The 16,898-nt window shown below is 38.8% G+C and overlaps 1 protein-coding gene and 1 long non-coding RNA gene across 2 annotated transcripts in view; both read right to left on the reverse strand.

The window, feature by feature from the left end:
- The window catches only part of TEX10 (testis expressed 10), a 57,799-nt gene extending 51,941 nt beyond the window's left edge, over positions 1 to 5,858 (reverse strand). Inside the window, exons 1-4 of the mRNA XM_065830730.2 lie at positions 5,789 to 5,858; positions 5,233 to 5,362; positions 1,890 to 2,078; positions 406 to 1,112 (exon numbers count right to left, since the gene is read on the reverse strand). Coding sequence (XP_065686802.1) covers positions 406 to 1,112; positions 1,890 to 2,075 — 893 coding nt within the window. The 5' untranslated portion in view covers positions 2,076 to 2,078; positions 5,233 to 5,362; positions 5,789 to 5,858. The remainder of the gene's footprint in view (positions 1 to 405; positions 1,113 to 1,889; positions 2,079 to 5,232; positions 5,363 to 5,788) is intronic.
- Positions 5,859 to 9,576: 3,718 nt separating this feature from the next.
- On the reverse strand, positions 9,577 to 14,293 carry LOC139827381 (uncharacterized). The gene is made up of 3 exons (XR_011737909.1): positions 13,915 to 14,293; positions 12,756 to 12,950; positions 9,577 to 9,781 (listed from the first exon to the last, which is right to left on the reverse strand). It is a non-coding gene; the product is annotated as an uncharacterized lncRNA (long non-coding RNA).
- Between the last annotated feature and the right edge of the window lie 2,605 nt (positions 14,294 to 16,898).

A 16,898-nucleotide genomic window follows, 5' to 3' on the forward strand; every position in this document is an offset into this window, starting at 1 on the left:
TCTATTTGATATTCTGCAACAACCTGTAGTTGCCTGTTCACACTGAAAACAAACAAACAAAAACACAAACAAAAAACCAAACCGTACAAACAACACAAAAAAACCCCCAACAACAAATAAAAACCCTAGAGCTGATCTTCCAAAATAATTATGAATAGCATAAAATAAAGCTTTTACTTGATAATGGGAAAGTTCATGTTATATGCATAGCAGAGTTATCTGAGTTTTACATATTTTCAAGCCACTACATTAAGACTGCTCATTACACTAAATGCTGTAAAATACAGCAAAGGGACAATCCCACAATGAAAGAATAAATTGTGGTCTTCAACACCAACAAACCACAGTTTAACATTGTGATCATACAGTTGACATTAATTCCCAAATTAGCTAAGGTTTTCTCACCTCAGTCTAAACGATGAGTTGATCTTTGGTCGTAAGCCACCATTTTCAAACAGTTGTATATGTTGCTGATTATTTGCATGGTCCTTCCAACTGATGCATATTGGGTTCCTCACAGAACGAGGGGTATCCTTTTGTCCTTGAAGCCCTTCATCCTCTGTTACACAGGATCCATCTACCACCGCTTGGAGAAACTTCTTGAGTCTGGTAAGTACATTTAACCTCCACTGCTGAGAAGTTACTCTGCGATTTGGGTTAACAGAGAGCATCCAGGAAAGTTTCTCTCTGCTTTTGAGTCTTTTTGACAGTTGCTGGTGGGAAATAAGCTCTACAAAATTCTTCAACAATATACTGCTGCGGTCTGTGAGAAGAGCTGGGTATGCTTCCAACAAAACGTCCAAGACTTTCAATGAATCCTCCTGAATTCCCTCACTGATATGAGTCATGGCACTGGAGAGATGGGCACTTACCAATGGAAAAAATGGAGCAATCTGTTCAGCTTTTATTTTTGAAGCCAAGAATTGCAGCAGGTGAACAGCTGCTCCTCTGACACCAGAATCTTTGTCTGTAAACACGGCTGCCACCTCACTTATTACACTTGAAATGTGTGCATCAATTAAAAATGGATAATGAGAAAGAAGATCTTTGAGTCCAAGAAGTGCATTATGCTTAACCCCAGGACTATAGTGATGCATCTGTGAAAGTAGATCCTAAAAGGAAAGAAACATATAGACTTGCCATAATTATTTCTTTAAGCTCTTTAAACTTCCCCAACTATTTCCAGCACATTTTTCTTAAACACTCAAAAATATACAATTTATTCTTATGATGTGCTGCTGTTTATAAGAGCACAACACATTCAGAACAAATAACATTGAAGTGTAATAATGAACAATCATCGAAATTCAATGACAGGAAAAACAAGACATCATGACTTGTCCTTCAGGTAACTACAGTTATGCACAACCCTACTGACTTAACAGAGGGGTGATAAAAAAATAAGCCCTCTCACAGTTTGCCTCAAAAGTAGAACTATGAAATCTCAGTCTCAACAGCTTTCTTCAGTTTAAGCAGAGAGCTGCAAGAGACAGAAGATGATGCAAAGGAAGAAAAGCAGAACCAACACCCAAAGAAACACAAGCCTTTTTAAAAAACATAAGCTCAGGAAGCCTACTTTTTAAAATCCTGTCCTTAAGTTATCAACCAAGACTTTCAAAAACCAAATGTTAATCCTAGATACTTAAACATGTGCAACTTCAGTTTCCGCACTGCTGAAAACCTTTCCTTTGGGTTACATGCTGGTCCAGCAATTTGAGTCATTAAATTCACAGTTCAGCTTATTGCCAAGGACAAAGAAACTATATGCAGATACTCTCCTGGTTTTTTTTTTTTTAACTAAGTATGTTTTCCTGAACTCTAACGAACATAGTAAACCTAGACAAACGACAAGTAAACTTCTGTTTTCAGAATGTAATGCCACAGTATACCTTTATGTTAAGTTTTCTATTTTGCGTAGGAAGCACTCCATCTTCTTTAAGCTGCTCAGGAATTTGTATGGCCTTTGTTCTGAAGGTAGTATCAGTTGCATTCTCTAGTTTAGGCTTTTTTTTCCCAACTTTTAATTTCACTTTCTGGAAATCTTCTTGATGTTTCCTTTTTTTAGTCATTCTCATTCTCTGGAAAAAAAAAAAAAAAAAAAAGACATTAAGAATTTTAGTTTCATTAAATACACTACAAGTAAATATTTTTTCCACCAAAGAGCAGCAACTTCCTTATGAAGACTACTGTATTTATGTTTTTTCCTATGCATAAACTAGTGTCTGCTCCCAGGACAAGATGCTAGGCTAAACAGACATGCAGACTGAGCCAGTACAGCTGTTCTTCTCATGTCCAGAAAACACACTGCTGCTCCTTTGGTTGTCTTTGCTCTGAGAACTACTTTATTGAAAAAAGATCACTTAAGTATCTGCATTTCCCACTGTTTCATCAGATTAAGTTATTGGTTTGGTTTTTAAAAGTTCCTGCCAATAAAGCCACTTTTTACACAGTTGACTCTTGCCAAGCCAAAGCAGCTCAGTGAACTGTTTCATTTAATTTGTACATTGTTTACCAGCTCAATCATTAATAGCATACATTCTGCACAGGTGAAATCATGGGTTTAATCAAGCCTTCACTGATAACAGTATTATACAAGCAGCTAAGAAAACTTCCACGAAACACTGAAAAGTCCAGTCTGTGCATTAAAACACGAAAACTACAAAGAATGGAGTGGAAAGAGGTTAAATGGGCACATATAGAGAAAAAAAGACACTGAAAAACTAAGTCATGTTTCACAAGGCATAAGAAACATGAATAGCTATACTTAGTAGTCATATGGACATATTACAATAGATGTACAACAACCAAAACAAATAAAAACACACAAAAACACACACTTCAGTTTCTGAATGACTTCTTGGTTTTGACATATCTGTACTGATAAAAGCACTCTTAATTCTACCAGACTGTGGTGTGTTAACCCTGGCTGGACGCCAGGTGCCCGCCAAAGCCAATCTGTCACTCCCCTACTCAGCTGGGCAGGAGAGAGAGAATATAACGAAAGGCTCATGGGCTGAGATGAGAACAGGGAGAGATCACTCACCAATTACCAACACAGGCAAAACAGATGCAACTTGGGGTAAATTAATTAATTTATTCCAAATCAAATCAGAGTCAGATAATGAGAAATAAAAACTAAATCTTAAAACAGAAGACAGAAGCCACCCCTGTAGATGCCCAGCTACCTCAACCTTGCTATGCAAACCCAATTTACAGATTAAAAAAAAAAAAAAACCCACACAAAAAACCCCACACACAAACCAAAAAACAAACTATATACAGAGGCTCCTTTAGTTAATCTTCCTTCCCTCAATCTCTGTACTTTTAAATTCAATCATAACAAAACTCCAGAAGCTGATGTCACAACATTCAACATCACACAGAAACTGTACCTAGACACCTGTTAATTAAGACCATGAATCCACAGTCTGATGGCTGCTGGAAGTGGCTGCAGAGATTACTTACAGTTTAAAAGGGAAAAGAGGGAGGCAAGCACAAAGCCATTATGATGTTGAGGTTTAATATCTCTCAACTTTCTAATGGTAACAGGTAATTTACAGAGCCAGAAATCTGAATCCTTCCAGACCTCAGTGTACACAGTATCAAGTCCATGCTAACAGGTACATAAACTTTTTGTCTCTTCTCTCTTTCAAACTACTCTTTGGGTTCTTAACATCTGAACTATACAAAAAGTTGCAAACACAAATTTTAGAGACCATACTAACTAAAAAGAAAAAAAAAATACAGCTAACTAATCACAGAAATTTCAAAATAAAATATCCAAACAATGATCCTTTTATGGTGCATATGATCACCATTCACTGCAGAAAAAATTCTAGAGCTCATTCTCCCAATGGACTTCAAACCGTAAATTTGTGCTGTACTACATTATTTCATATATACATCATCAGGGTGATCATTAAAGAAAGTTTTTAATCCAGTTGACATGTTCTATTCCTTTAAAACAATTTGAACTCATTAAACAAACATTTGACTACAACTTAATTTCTGCTTTTCACATGTTAGCTTAAAATAGACAACTTTAACTGAAGTGTAAGTTTAGCATAAGTAACCTATCAACTGAAAAGGCACTGAAAAAATTTGGTGTTTGGTGCCAAAATAAAAAGGTCCTTTAGTGTCCAACCATAAAAACTATGGTTTCATAAGCTTTTGATTTTTACCATATACATCTTTTAGAAGGAATTAAAAGATTTTCACTATTTCACTGCAAGACATAGAGAAATAGCTACAATCCTTTGACATGTTATTTCCACTTACAAAGCTTGCTTTAATTAAGACATTTAAAGTCTCAGATTTCAGGACAAAATGTCTGGCTTCCATTTAGCACTAAAAACTTTACAATACAGGTGTAGACACACCTGAACAAAGTCAATTAAGTTCTCCTAAAGGAGGGGGCTTATGAAATATACTATCTCCAGTTAAACCAAAGCAGCACTGTTTACCTTGCACTGCGTATTCCAGAAATTATTTATTAGAAATCTCAACATATCCATTTCCAACTTATATGTATCATGTTAAATCAGAGATTAAATGGTTACAAAACTAAAGCCATAATAACATAATAACGGTATCTGCATAAGAAAACACTATAAGCTGTATACAGTTTTGCTTAAAGATACATAAATATTTTAATGAAACTTCTTGCTGAAAAAACTGTTTGCCTTTTGACTTCAAATGTATTTTCAGCTGGCCCTCTTCCAACAGGACTGAGCTAAATGCACCCAACAGCTTACGCACTAATATAGTTTTACAATCCAAAACATTAAAATAACCTCAAATCAATATTAGCTTCTCTTAACACAAAGCTGTACGCCACACTTTCGGAAGCTACTTCAGGTGTCACTTGGCAATCCCTGCATCAGGCTTAGGGAAAGAGAGGGGAACCAGAAGGAGCCACTGTTTCACCTGGAATTGCAGCTTTGAAGTGGTATCCTCGGGGAATTCTGCCACCAGCACATTTACAAGCTCGGGCAATCGGGAAAATCCTGAGAAACCAGAAGGCGTGGTACGCGCCCTAACTCCTCTCATCTGATACAGGTTTCCACCTGGGCAAATTCTCTGCCAGCAAAAGGCCACACTCCCTCGCAACTAACTCTCCGGGGCTCCCGCCAAGCACAGCACCGGTCACCAGAGAACACCATCACCACAGAACACATAAAACCACTACAGAACACAACCCCCTCCCAGAACACCCCGGTCACCCCGCCGTACCCCGAAGCCAACGCGCTGCTGAAGTGAAGGCGGCGGCTCCTCCCGCGGGTCTAGGCCGTTGAACAGCCCTCTTCGCTGTCCCGGGACATCTTTCGGCGTGTTCCCCAAGAGCTGCTCCGCTCCAGGCGCCCTACGAGGCGTTCAAATAAAGCGCGTTAGTGCCCGCCCGGCTGCCGGGGTTCCCGGCGGGGAGGCCGCGAGTTCGGCTCCCGGGAGCTGCCGCAGCCGCCCCGGGGATGAGCTGGGGCTCCAGCAGCGGCGGGAGCTGCGGCTGAGGTGAAGCCGCTGGGTGAGGGGAGGTGGGGCAGGAGTGGTGGGCGACGCCTGCCGCCGAAGGAGCCGAGGCCGCTGGTTCCCCGGGACCGGCACACGCCCGCGGCTGTGCTCACGCTTTCCCGCCGCCCTGCGCAGGAGCGTTTGGGAAGGGGGTGGGTCACACAAAGGCGGCCGGTAGCGCGAGGCAGGGCCGGGACAGATCGGGCCAGGCCGGGCCCCTCCTCCCGCGCGCCGCCACGGCGCCGCCGAGCCCCGCGCGCGCCGCGCGCCAGCCACTCACCAACCACGCGGCAGCGCGAGCCCCCTTCCGCCCCCGACAGCCTGCCCGGAAACGGCCGCCCACGTGAGCGGCTGCAACCAGCGAGCACCTCACACCCTCACCCGCTTGGAGCGGGAAAGAGCGCCCCTCCCTTCCCGCTCCGCCGGGGCGCTGGCGCCACCTGCAGCAGCGGCGGGCTCCGCCGCCCGCCCAGGCGGGAGGGGCCCGAGGTGTAAGCTGTGACCTTGCAGCTTCGGGGAAGCGTTGCAGAGATGTTTTTTCTTTCCCTCGAAGCGGTGTGCTCTCGGGTGCTGCTCTGGTGATGGGTTACAGCAGGTTTTCCCTTTTCTATAGAAAAGTTCTTTGCTGGCAAAGCAACGTGTTGAACAAGGGCAGGCAAACCATCACAGTTGTACGTACCTACACCAGAGCAGCCAGGTGTTGAACCAGTGGACCACGAGAGCTTCGTGACGCTTTTCACAGAATCACAGAACAGTTTGTTGGAAGTACCTTCAAAGGTCATCTATTCCAACCCCCTGCAATGGGCAGGGACATCTGCAACTAGATCGAGTTGCTCAGAGCCCCGTCCAACCTGGCCTTGAATGTCTGCAGGGATGGGGCATCTACCACCTCTCTGGGCAACCTGGTGGTGTTTCACCACCCCCACTGTAAAAACATTTTTTCTCGTGTCTAGCCTGAAGATACTCAGAGACACACTTTCTGCTTTGCAGGCTTGACATCAAGTCTCTAGACAGAAGGAGATGCTTTTGCAGGGGTATCTTTAAGTATTTTTAAAGCCACCTCCAGTTCACTCTCTGCCTCCCTCTGGGACCACATCAGGATGTTCTACCTTAGCGCATCAGTCAGGGGAACAAATCAATCAGATTGCTGAAGTAATTACACTGCACCGTTTGGAACAAACATGGATGACTGCCAGTAGTTCTACAGCATTTTTTACAATGTCAGCATCCCATCATACAAGGCGTTACATAATTTTAATTACTGGAATCAGAGACATCTTGGCTCAGGCTTCTTACTCATAGCAAGACATAGGATCACTTTCTTTGAGCCCAGCTACTTCAGTTCTTGATTTCTTTCTTATTTCCTCCAATTAGAATGCATTAATAATAAGAAATATGAAGATTTGTCTTTATAGAGTTGGAAAACATCTACAAGAGAGAACAATTCTGGTGAAGGCAATGCAGAGTCACCATTAGCACTTTAGGTTTCACATATAGTATCAGACTATCAAGCAAGCTATATAATTTTGTACACCAATACCGAGGTAAAATGTACAAGATGGGGCTTGCTGCTTCAAAATGGTAACAGATTTATAAACCAGAAGCAAAGAGCAGGATCCTAGAAGTCACAGGATGCAAAACCTGCTTAGAACAGAGATCATCACAGTTTACACCAGACAGTAAGTCTTCTGTTGCACTTTCAAAACTTTCCACTTCCTATCAATTCACCTGTGAATACCCTTCTCCTTTCCACTTTCTGCCTTGTCAGAGGAGTGCAAGTTCTGCATTTTTTTGTTAAGGATCTCTTCCCCTAATCTCTCTGGTCTCTGAGTAAAATGTGTAAAACCAAGGTAAAGCGAAAAGAAAAATTGATTCTGTCTTGGTTTAATTTTTCTTGCTGTTGCTTAAGTTTTAATCTACTAATTCTCCAGTTACCCCAGATGTCTGCCTTGCTGTGAGAAACAATTAAAATATATAATATTAAATACAATCAGCAACATCATTTAAGCATCATTAGGAAAGAGAGTGCCTTTTGTTTATTACTTTAAAATTCTGGCAGAAGTAAAACATTATCCTTAAAAACTGGTTTGGAACAAACATGCTGTTTTCCATTGTAGTATAATGCCATCACAAAACATAGGCAGATACCTGGAACAAAATAATAGAATTCTTTTGCAGTCTCTGTTTGCAACAGAAAATAAGTTTAAAAGGGAAGATAATCGTACAACTGAATAGGCTATGTCAGACATTCTTTCAAAACATTTCCAGAAACATACACTTCATGATTTTTGTGCAGTTCAGTTTTCTCAGCTGTTGCTGAGAAATACAGCAGTGCTCCACCGTTCAAACCAGTTTATATCCGAGTGCTGTAGATTCAGAGGTCTTTCCATTTTCAGCATGCTACTCCTGCACCCAACAGAAAAAAATACTCAAATCCAAGTAATTTGAACTTAATTTTATTTCCACTAGGAATGATTCCACAGTAAGAGAAATAAACTGTCCCAGAGATGGCCATTTACAACAGCTGAACATGCTGATCTTATTATTTCAATTCATAGAATCATTTTGGTTGGAAGAGACACTCAAGGTCATTGAGTCCAACCATTAACCTAACACTGGCACTAAACCATGTCCTTAAGAATCTCATCTACATGTCTTTTAAACATCTTCAGGGATGGTGACTCAACCACTTTCTTCAAAAACAAACAAACAAAAAGATGTTTCAATTTTTATTTTCTGTATTAGAGAAACAGAATTCAGAATTTCATATCAACTAAAAGATGCTTTTACTGATCAAGTTCACCTTCATTAAGCAGACATTAACATTGTCCCTACCATAGAGTAAATGAGCTGTAAGAGCTCTGGTTCTGTCTCTGCTTCTGATAACATATTTAGAAGCATTCTAGAAGTTCTCCACAATTTCTTTAAAACAGCATTTTGTGTTTTAATTTCTTGAATTGTCGTATAACTTCTTTCATTCCTGTTATGTGTTCATAGAACAAAACTAACCAATTTAATTGCTGCTTTCTTTATTACCCTTACTTTTATGGTGTCTTGCATTCCATGATACGAAGATGTGAAACCATCAGGATGAGGATTCTCAATTCCATCCAGATCTCAAAAAAAAAGTAAGTTAACATTAAAAGGTTCATTTACCATCTGGCCCCAGCACATCTATGTTATACCAGCATTTGGCTGCAAAACTGAAGAGCTATATTTAGAACCACTGAATGCTACCCAACATCACAAGCAGGAAGCAAATTTTAATTACACAATTTAACTTTAAATTTTTTCCCCCAAGCACAGTAATTTGTACCCATACAAAATATTTGTCATCATCCTACAAAAGTAGTAGTCATTGATATTTAGACCCTTACATTCAGTCAAAAAGACTACTACTTTATTTGGAAAAAAGTTCACGTTAAAAGAGCCTGAACTGAAGGACCGTATAAGCCAGCTTTCATTTCATTCTCCTGCTGCTGGGATAAGGGAGGACAAAAGATACTTTTGCTGCAGATTTTCAAATATCTGCGCCTCTTAACCATAGCCTGGTTAGATCTCTTGGGACATATTCCTGAATTTGCAAGCACGGCCGATCTCTGTTGACTTTGCTAAAGCTTCCAATTATCTATGCTTCCTAAATTCACTATAGTCCAGGCACTTCTCAACTCAGAACTAGACTGACAGCACTGAATCTTTATAAAAAAAAAAAATTTGCGGACACATATTCTTAACCCTTAAATGGGAGAGGACTTATGTTTACAAAAGTTTTTGAGCCAGGCCTAGCAGCCAAAGGGAATAACATTCACGTATCTGTTGTAGGATGAATTTATACTGCTGATGGCAGTAGCTCATTCTGCTGATAACTCTTTGTAAAAGAACCAACAATAAGAAATTATCAGACTGTCAGTGTACAGTATTTAATGAGAAAAAATAAAAAAAACAGTTACTTATTTTAAAAATATGCTTTAACATGGAAAGAAAGAACATGAGCTTTACAACCTTTCCACAAATACAGAAATTTCAGCTATATGGATAAATAAATAACAAGAATCTCAAAAACAAGTTATTAATTAAAATGACACTGTACAAAATTTGAACATAGCAACCTCAGCTACAATGAGTTCATATTAAGTAAAACAACAAACTTGTAGAAAGTAAGCATTGCTACATTAACTCTATTAACTACCATGTCACTGTGCGCTGCCGTTACTTGGTCTTCTCAGAGTTCCACTTTCAGTCAGGATCCTTGCAACACTCGGAATATCAATTCCTTAGTTAAAGGCAAACAAACAAAAGCAGAACATAAGTGGTTTGATGATAAAATAAATTTAAAAGCACAAGTTATACTGAAACATTTACATGGTGACATAAGTTGAGATCTTACTAAATGAAAAATACCATAACTGTCAATAATCAGAATATGCCTGGAAACTATAACTGTATGATATGAACAGCTCTACTGGTTCAGCTAAAGGGTCTGTTTTGCACCTCTACTTTGACTCTGAAAGATCTGCAGCTGATAATCAGGAAAGCATGACCAGAAATGCTTGATTTTATCATTGTGACAGTAAGTCAAAGAGTCTTCTTCTGAAGAGAAGCATAAGGCCACATTGCTTTGATGAAACTAATGCCCATGGCTTTAGGAAAGGAAGAAGTAGAAGAGATACAGGGACTGTTGAAGTGGTACTAATAAGCATTCAGCACCCATAACCAAATTCTAAGGGAAGAGCAGGGCAAGTTTCCCTGATGCTTGGTGGGGTGTGAGAACACTATGTTCTTCCCATATCAGATCATTTTCAGCTCAGGAAATTTTCCTAGTCTGATATGGCAAACCTTTCAGTAGCCCTCTTCCAAACACTTGCCCAGTCCGGCCCAGACAGTGATGACAAGGACACATGTCATATTTTTGTATCCACAGTATCCTTTTGCTCAGAGTTCCACAGATCATCCACCTACTACTGCATGAAGAATCATCGCTTTCTGCCAGATACAGGCAGAGCATGAATTTATGCAACAGAAAAAATGACAACTCCCATCTTTATTTCCATTCTCTCCTTAATTCCTTGTATTCAGCATATTCTTCTGACTGCTAAGTTGGCATTTCCACTGATCTGATGAGGAGCTTTTGAAATTCATCAGTCAACCAACACTTCTAACTGTTTTGAATTTGACAAAATCATGTCATCCAGATACTCATCCCTTTTCCCAGGTCATTTGTGAAGATACTAAACAGCACAGGTCTTAAACATAGGCCCACAGTTCTCTACTGGAACCTCTTTTCATTTCATTATAAAAAGTAATTGTCCATTTGCTATCTGTTTATTATTTTAACATTGCAAGGATTTGCCTCTTTCCCACAGCCAGTTAGTTCCCTTAAAAGCCTCTGATTAGACTACCTATCAAAAGCTTTGTGGAATTCCAAACAAACTGTATGAACTGGACCACCTTTATCTGACTTCTTTGCTGACCCCTTTCAAACAACACCAGGGGGTTTGGACGGAAGGTTTCCTTATCACAAAAGCCATATTCGTTCCCCCACCAACCACTCCAAGCAGATTGTCTTTTTCCAGGCGTTCACTAATTCCTACCTTTTTTTTTTTTCTAAACAGTTTCTATTCACCTCTACAACAGAAGCTAGAAGTTTCAAAGATCACCTGGAACTCTGTACTGGTTTTGGCTGGGATGGATTTAACTTTCTACATAGCAGCCGGGATGGTGCCGTGTTTGGGATTTTTGACCAAAACAGTGTTGATACCACACCAGTGTTTTGGCTGTTGCTGAAGGCTGCTTGTACAGCTTCAAGGCTTTCTCTCTTTCCCACTCTGCACTCCCACAGTGATTAGGCTGGGCATGGGAAAAAGACTGGTAGGGGACAAAGCTGGGACGGCTAAACCAAACTGGCCAAAGGGGATATTCCATACATCATACTCAGCAATAAAAACTGAGGAGGCAAGACAGTGGGGTTAGGTTCTAAAGTGGCTGTTGCTCAGGACTGGCATGGCATCAGTCTGCTTGCGGGAAGTGCTGAGCAATTGTCTTTGCGTCACTTGTTCCCCTCCACTCTTTCCCTTCACTTATTAGTGCCAGAGTTAGGTTATGGTTGGACTCGATGATCCTGAGGGTCTCTTCCAACTGAAATGATTCTATCATTCTATTAAACTGTCATTATCATAACCCATGAGTTTTCTCTACTTTTGTTCTTCCTATTCCTACTTCCCTGTCCAGCTGCTGAGTGGGGGGGAGGCAGTGAGCAAGCAGCTGTGTTAAATATAAAACAAAATTTTAAATAAACGAGAAATATACATAAAAGAGAGCCATGTTTGCCACCCACAAATTTTCAGGTTCCAAAGGAGGCTTTGTGGAAGAAATCACTACCTTCAGTAACTTCACCATTTTGTTCTGCAGGTCCCTAGGACCAGGTGATATTCATGGAAGAGTAATAACGATTTACAACTTTCATGGTTTTATGTTGTTAATTTCTTTCAGAACTTCCTTTCCAAGCATATTCTACTGAGCTGTGTGTGCATACACATGCCCAAGGAGAGCTTATGTCACAGATTGCAGTATCTCCAGTTTCTTCCCCAGTGAGGACTCTGCAAAGAATATCTTAAGCTGCTCTACCATGTACTCATCTTCAGTGTTAGGAACATCTCCTGATGTTCCTAAACACACTCTGAGAAGCTTAGAAATGTACACAGGAAGGTTCTGAAGAAGGGGCAGCAATTGACTGAAGATGTGGGAAGGTTTAGTAGCTGAAACTTGCTAGAAAAAACGAAAGAAAGACTACTTGTCTCTGATTCATTATTAAGTCTATGTTACTGTGCAAATACAGTTCCTTCAGCAATCAGTAAGTAAAAATTTCTTTGCTGTTGGCATTCCTAAACCCAGCATTTCACCACAGACAAAAGATTCTGGGGTTTTTTTCTAATAACAATATGTTTGATTTTAGTTTACCATCTCTCACCGTGTAAATATTACTATAAACAAATGAGAAAATAATTTAAAAAGAAATTCGGCAATTACTAACACTTTAATGGGAAGGCAGCCATTTTGAAATACCATTCCTAAACTGAATCCTGCAAAAGTTAAAGTGGGGGGGGAAAAAGTCTCTTCAGCCATCCTTAATACCTCAAAGTTCTTTGACCTATATAGTCCTTAATATTTCACAGAGCTAACAACATTATGTTAGATATATTTTTATATACATGCATTTGTGTGTATGCATGCATGTATACATGAATTACCTCTGAAAGCTGGATTTGCTGCTGCTATTTTGCGTAGAGTAGCAGTAACTTCTTCAACATTCGTATTTCTTAAGCTGTTCAAAAATTCAGTAGCGATGTTGTCCTCATATGCTGTTTCCAAAGCGGAAAAATTTTGGGGTTCATCTTCTTAATTTACTGCCAAGGATTGTTTGGCTGATTGGCTGCTTGAATAGTCTTAAAGAAGTATTTTTTTTCAGTAAGAAAATATTCTGAAGAGTCCTCATTACTTATATCTCTAAATAGGGCTTTTCAAAACAAGCATCTCCAGTCTGGCACAACAGCATTGCTGACAGGCTTCACATCTGACTTTGCTACATGTTCATACAACTGAGAGTGAGGAGTGCTTTCCTTTTACAGAAAATCCTGGAGACATGAGGGTGGGGGACTGGATGAAAGCCCTTTCTATTATGCTTGCAAAAACGAACTAAAAGTTTCAAGTCTCATATATTGTAAGTCATTTTTGTTATCAGCATTGTATTAATTTAGGTTTTCAAAACCTAATCTTCCTAGAAAAAAAAAATACAAAATAGTTTCACTAGTATTCTGGGTATTTTGCCTCTCCAAGCATATGACTGTACTTCATATGCTTGAGAAAAATAACCATTTGTTAATATCAAGAAGGAGAGGACCTCAAACAAATCCAAGATTCTTTGAAAAAATTAATCAGAAGCACTGAGGCCAAGTAGCTGCAATATTTACATGTTATTAATACAAAGAATTATCCATCCTATACAACATAATTTTGTTTTCGCTAACGTCTTGATTGGACTAGACCTGCACTAAGCCTCTTCTCCACCAAGAAAAAGAAATGGGGAAAAAAAAAAAGCCAGAGTTCAACTTTGAAAGCTTCCTTAGGAAGAGTTACCTCTGGACAGAGAAAAGTCAGAGTCAATACTAAATTTCTCCCCAGATGCTACAGTTAAGCAAGATGAATGTTTTCTGAATAGTCTGGTCATTCTAACATTTGTAGAGGATTGAAGAAAAAACCAACAACAAACTTAATTTATGCTACTTGACCCTGGCTTTATTCTGCTCTTATCTCTGCTTTTAGAGAAGCAGGAAGAAAAAGCTTACTAAAATTTATGCAAGGTTTAGTGTTAAGATTAAAGCACATTCAAGGTTGCAAAGCTAACATTACCAGTATCAGCGTCACTAATATCTGCTGAAGTCAGGTCAGACCATTCTGTGTAATATTCCAGTGCTGCTTCTCCATTATATTCAGCATCTATGAGGTCCTATGAGTTTGAAAAAATATATGTTCAGACCTTCATTAAGATAATCTCTTGAAACAATGAACATTTTTAATGATCACAAGCCAAATAAAAGACCAATACTCCTGCTACTAAATCTGCAAAATCAAACATTTCTTTGGAAATCATGCAACTGATAATGACCTTCTGTGTATACACTGCTCATGGTGTCTCTCTACATTTGAAAAAGCACTGTATCAGGACAAGAAGTGATACTTTTAGACCCTAATTTTTAACCTGTCAGGTCTAAAAAAGGAAACATTTTATGCACAGAGTAAAACATTTAGTTAAAAAATTACCAGTTGAAAGATCATAGTTCAGAAAACAAACAAAAAAACCAAACCAAAACAAAAAACAAACAAACAACAAACAAACACAAAACAAAAATAAAACAAAAACCCCACAACAACCTGATGTGGTTCTATAACTAGTACTTAGGAGTTACATCAGTTAGAACTTGATTGTTTTGTAACAGAGTTACAGATTTTGCCCTCTTCCCATACGAATAAAACAACAAAATCCTATATGGAAAAAAACAGCAGGAATAAGTAAGTTTAATGAGGAAGTAAAAAGCAGTAAATAATTAAAGAGAACTATAGACATGGAATTTATTATGGAGAAGTACTGCCTTTGAGGCAGAAAGAAAACAACAGAGGAAAGATGGAATATGAGGAACAAAGATAAACTTTATAATAAAAGTCCTCAATTAAGAAAGGCTTTTGAAGACAAATGAAAACAAAACAAAACAAAACTAACTTTCTTGAAGTGTCACCTCTGTGATTCTCTCCAGCTTATTGGCTGGTACTTACCTGTATTTGGCATTATCCACTTAAGCTCACCCTTTAAATAAAAAAGTAGTTACGTAGCTGTTGTGGTGAATGCGAGGTCTGTTCAGCACTGACAATTCTGCAAGAAATGCTGGGAGGGGATAAGGAATAATATTTCCAGTGGCAAAGATGTTGAATGGATCACCAACAAGACAAATGTTCCTGCCATCCCTGTTGACAGTGGGGGAATGAACGAGAAGTCATTCCAAGAGTTGTAACTGTGGAGATTATAGTATAGTGGAATGGAAACTGAAGGTGTAGGCGATGCAACCTCAAAGAAGTACTCGAAACACCTCCATGCTATGCCTATGTAAAGACAAATCAGTCAAAAGTAATAGCAGAGAGGGTGAAAAAATGTGGTTCTAATAGTGGAGGAAGAAAGAGACCTCAAAGGGAAGAGTCCAAAGAGTAGGACCAAACAGTTGTGCAAGAAAGAAAATGGGGGTCAATGTTTGATTACATGGTGAACAAAGTGAAGGCTAGGAAAGGAAATGGGACACAGAAGAAGAGTGTTAGGGAGGTCAGTGGAGATGAGAAAAACTTAAGTTAAAATCAAAGAGGGCAAAAATAGCAGAAAACTATAAATTTAAGAAAAAACATGGGATATAAGAGGCAAGATGATTTTTTAGCTTCTATTAAAAAAAAAAAAAAAAAATCGAGCACCCTTGACCAGGAAGTATTCAGACTCCTCAACATAAAAGCTATAAGTTTATCCTACCATCACTACAAAAACTTAAGTATTTAATGGCGGAAACTAACAATACAGTGTCCACATCAAGTTTGTTTAAACTATCTGTAATAACAAAAATGTGTAGTCCCAGGAATCTACAGATTAGTGGAACAAAACCAAAACAAAATCTGCATTACTTTTTTGATGCAGCCTGCTGATGATATTCCACCAGCGCGTTTGTAAGGGTCTGTGTTACTTTCAGGATAAATGAAGCATCATCTCCATTCAGAATCTCAAAACTTTACTAGGATAAAAAGAAAAAAAAATAATAATACACAATATAAAAATTTTCCCTCTAAAAGGATGAAGTATCACAATATATAACAAAAACCCTGCAAGAACCTCATTTTTTAGGCCTCTATTCTTCCGTTAGACACGGCTGAATTTACAAAGCAATCAAGTTTTTTACTTTTAATCCCATAAATTGGAGGGTGTGAGGTGGAAGAGGATCCTAACAGAAGGAAGCTGCAGCTACCCAAGAGAGCCCTTTGAAAAGAAACAACCCAAGAATATGCTTGGAAATACATACAGCTTTTCCTCAAGTATTATAATCTCTTTCCAAGATACCTGAATACAAATGAATACATGCAAATTCCCTGCGGCAATATAGCCAGAACCCATTTATCTAGAAAGTAGAAAAAATCCAGAATGCTACTGAATTTAAAAATATATGCCACCTTGCCTTATACTAGTGTTCTTCACAAAAAAAGCCTAAGGAAAAAGCAACCTTTGAAATTCTGAATCTCTAGTAGTGGACCAAGTTTTAGCACTAACAGTCCTCACAAAGAGAGCTACATGTATCATCCTCTTACCTATAATAATAAAGTTCTGCTGAAAATACTTCCACTGGGCACAATGCAACAGAACTGCAGGTCTGTCCTAATAATTCAAAGTCTTCTGGATTAGAACCAAACACCTTTAAACTCCCCAGAGAATGGGAAAAAAAAGTAATAAAAAACTGGCAGTGAGTTCATATGTGACAGCATAATAGAGATTATGTTATATTTTTAACACTAAGAGTAATTATCTCTCCTGGTTTGCACAAGTTATATTTAAATAAGATCTTATAAAAAACTAGGTGGAAAAAAGAAAATTAAACTTGGGCAAGGATATCTCCACTATCAGGTAGTAAAAGAAAGTCAATTATTTTAATGACAAAGCAGAGGATACTGATTTTGACAGTTATATTTTCCATTTCATAAGAAACATTTTGAATCAAACAATAGAAATACACCATGCAGCTTTAAAAAAAAAAAAATACTGTAGATGCTAATATAAAAAAAATTTCAAACTTTCCAAAACAGAACATTGTTCC

This window comes from Patagioenas fasciata, chromosome 2, assembly GCF_037038585.1.
Source record: "Patagioenas fasciata isolate bPatFas1 chromosome 2, bPatFas1.hap1, whole genome shotgun sequence".
Lineage (NCBI taxonomy): Eukaryota > Metazoa > Chordata > Aves > Columbiformes > Columbidae > Patagioenas > Patagioenas fasciata.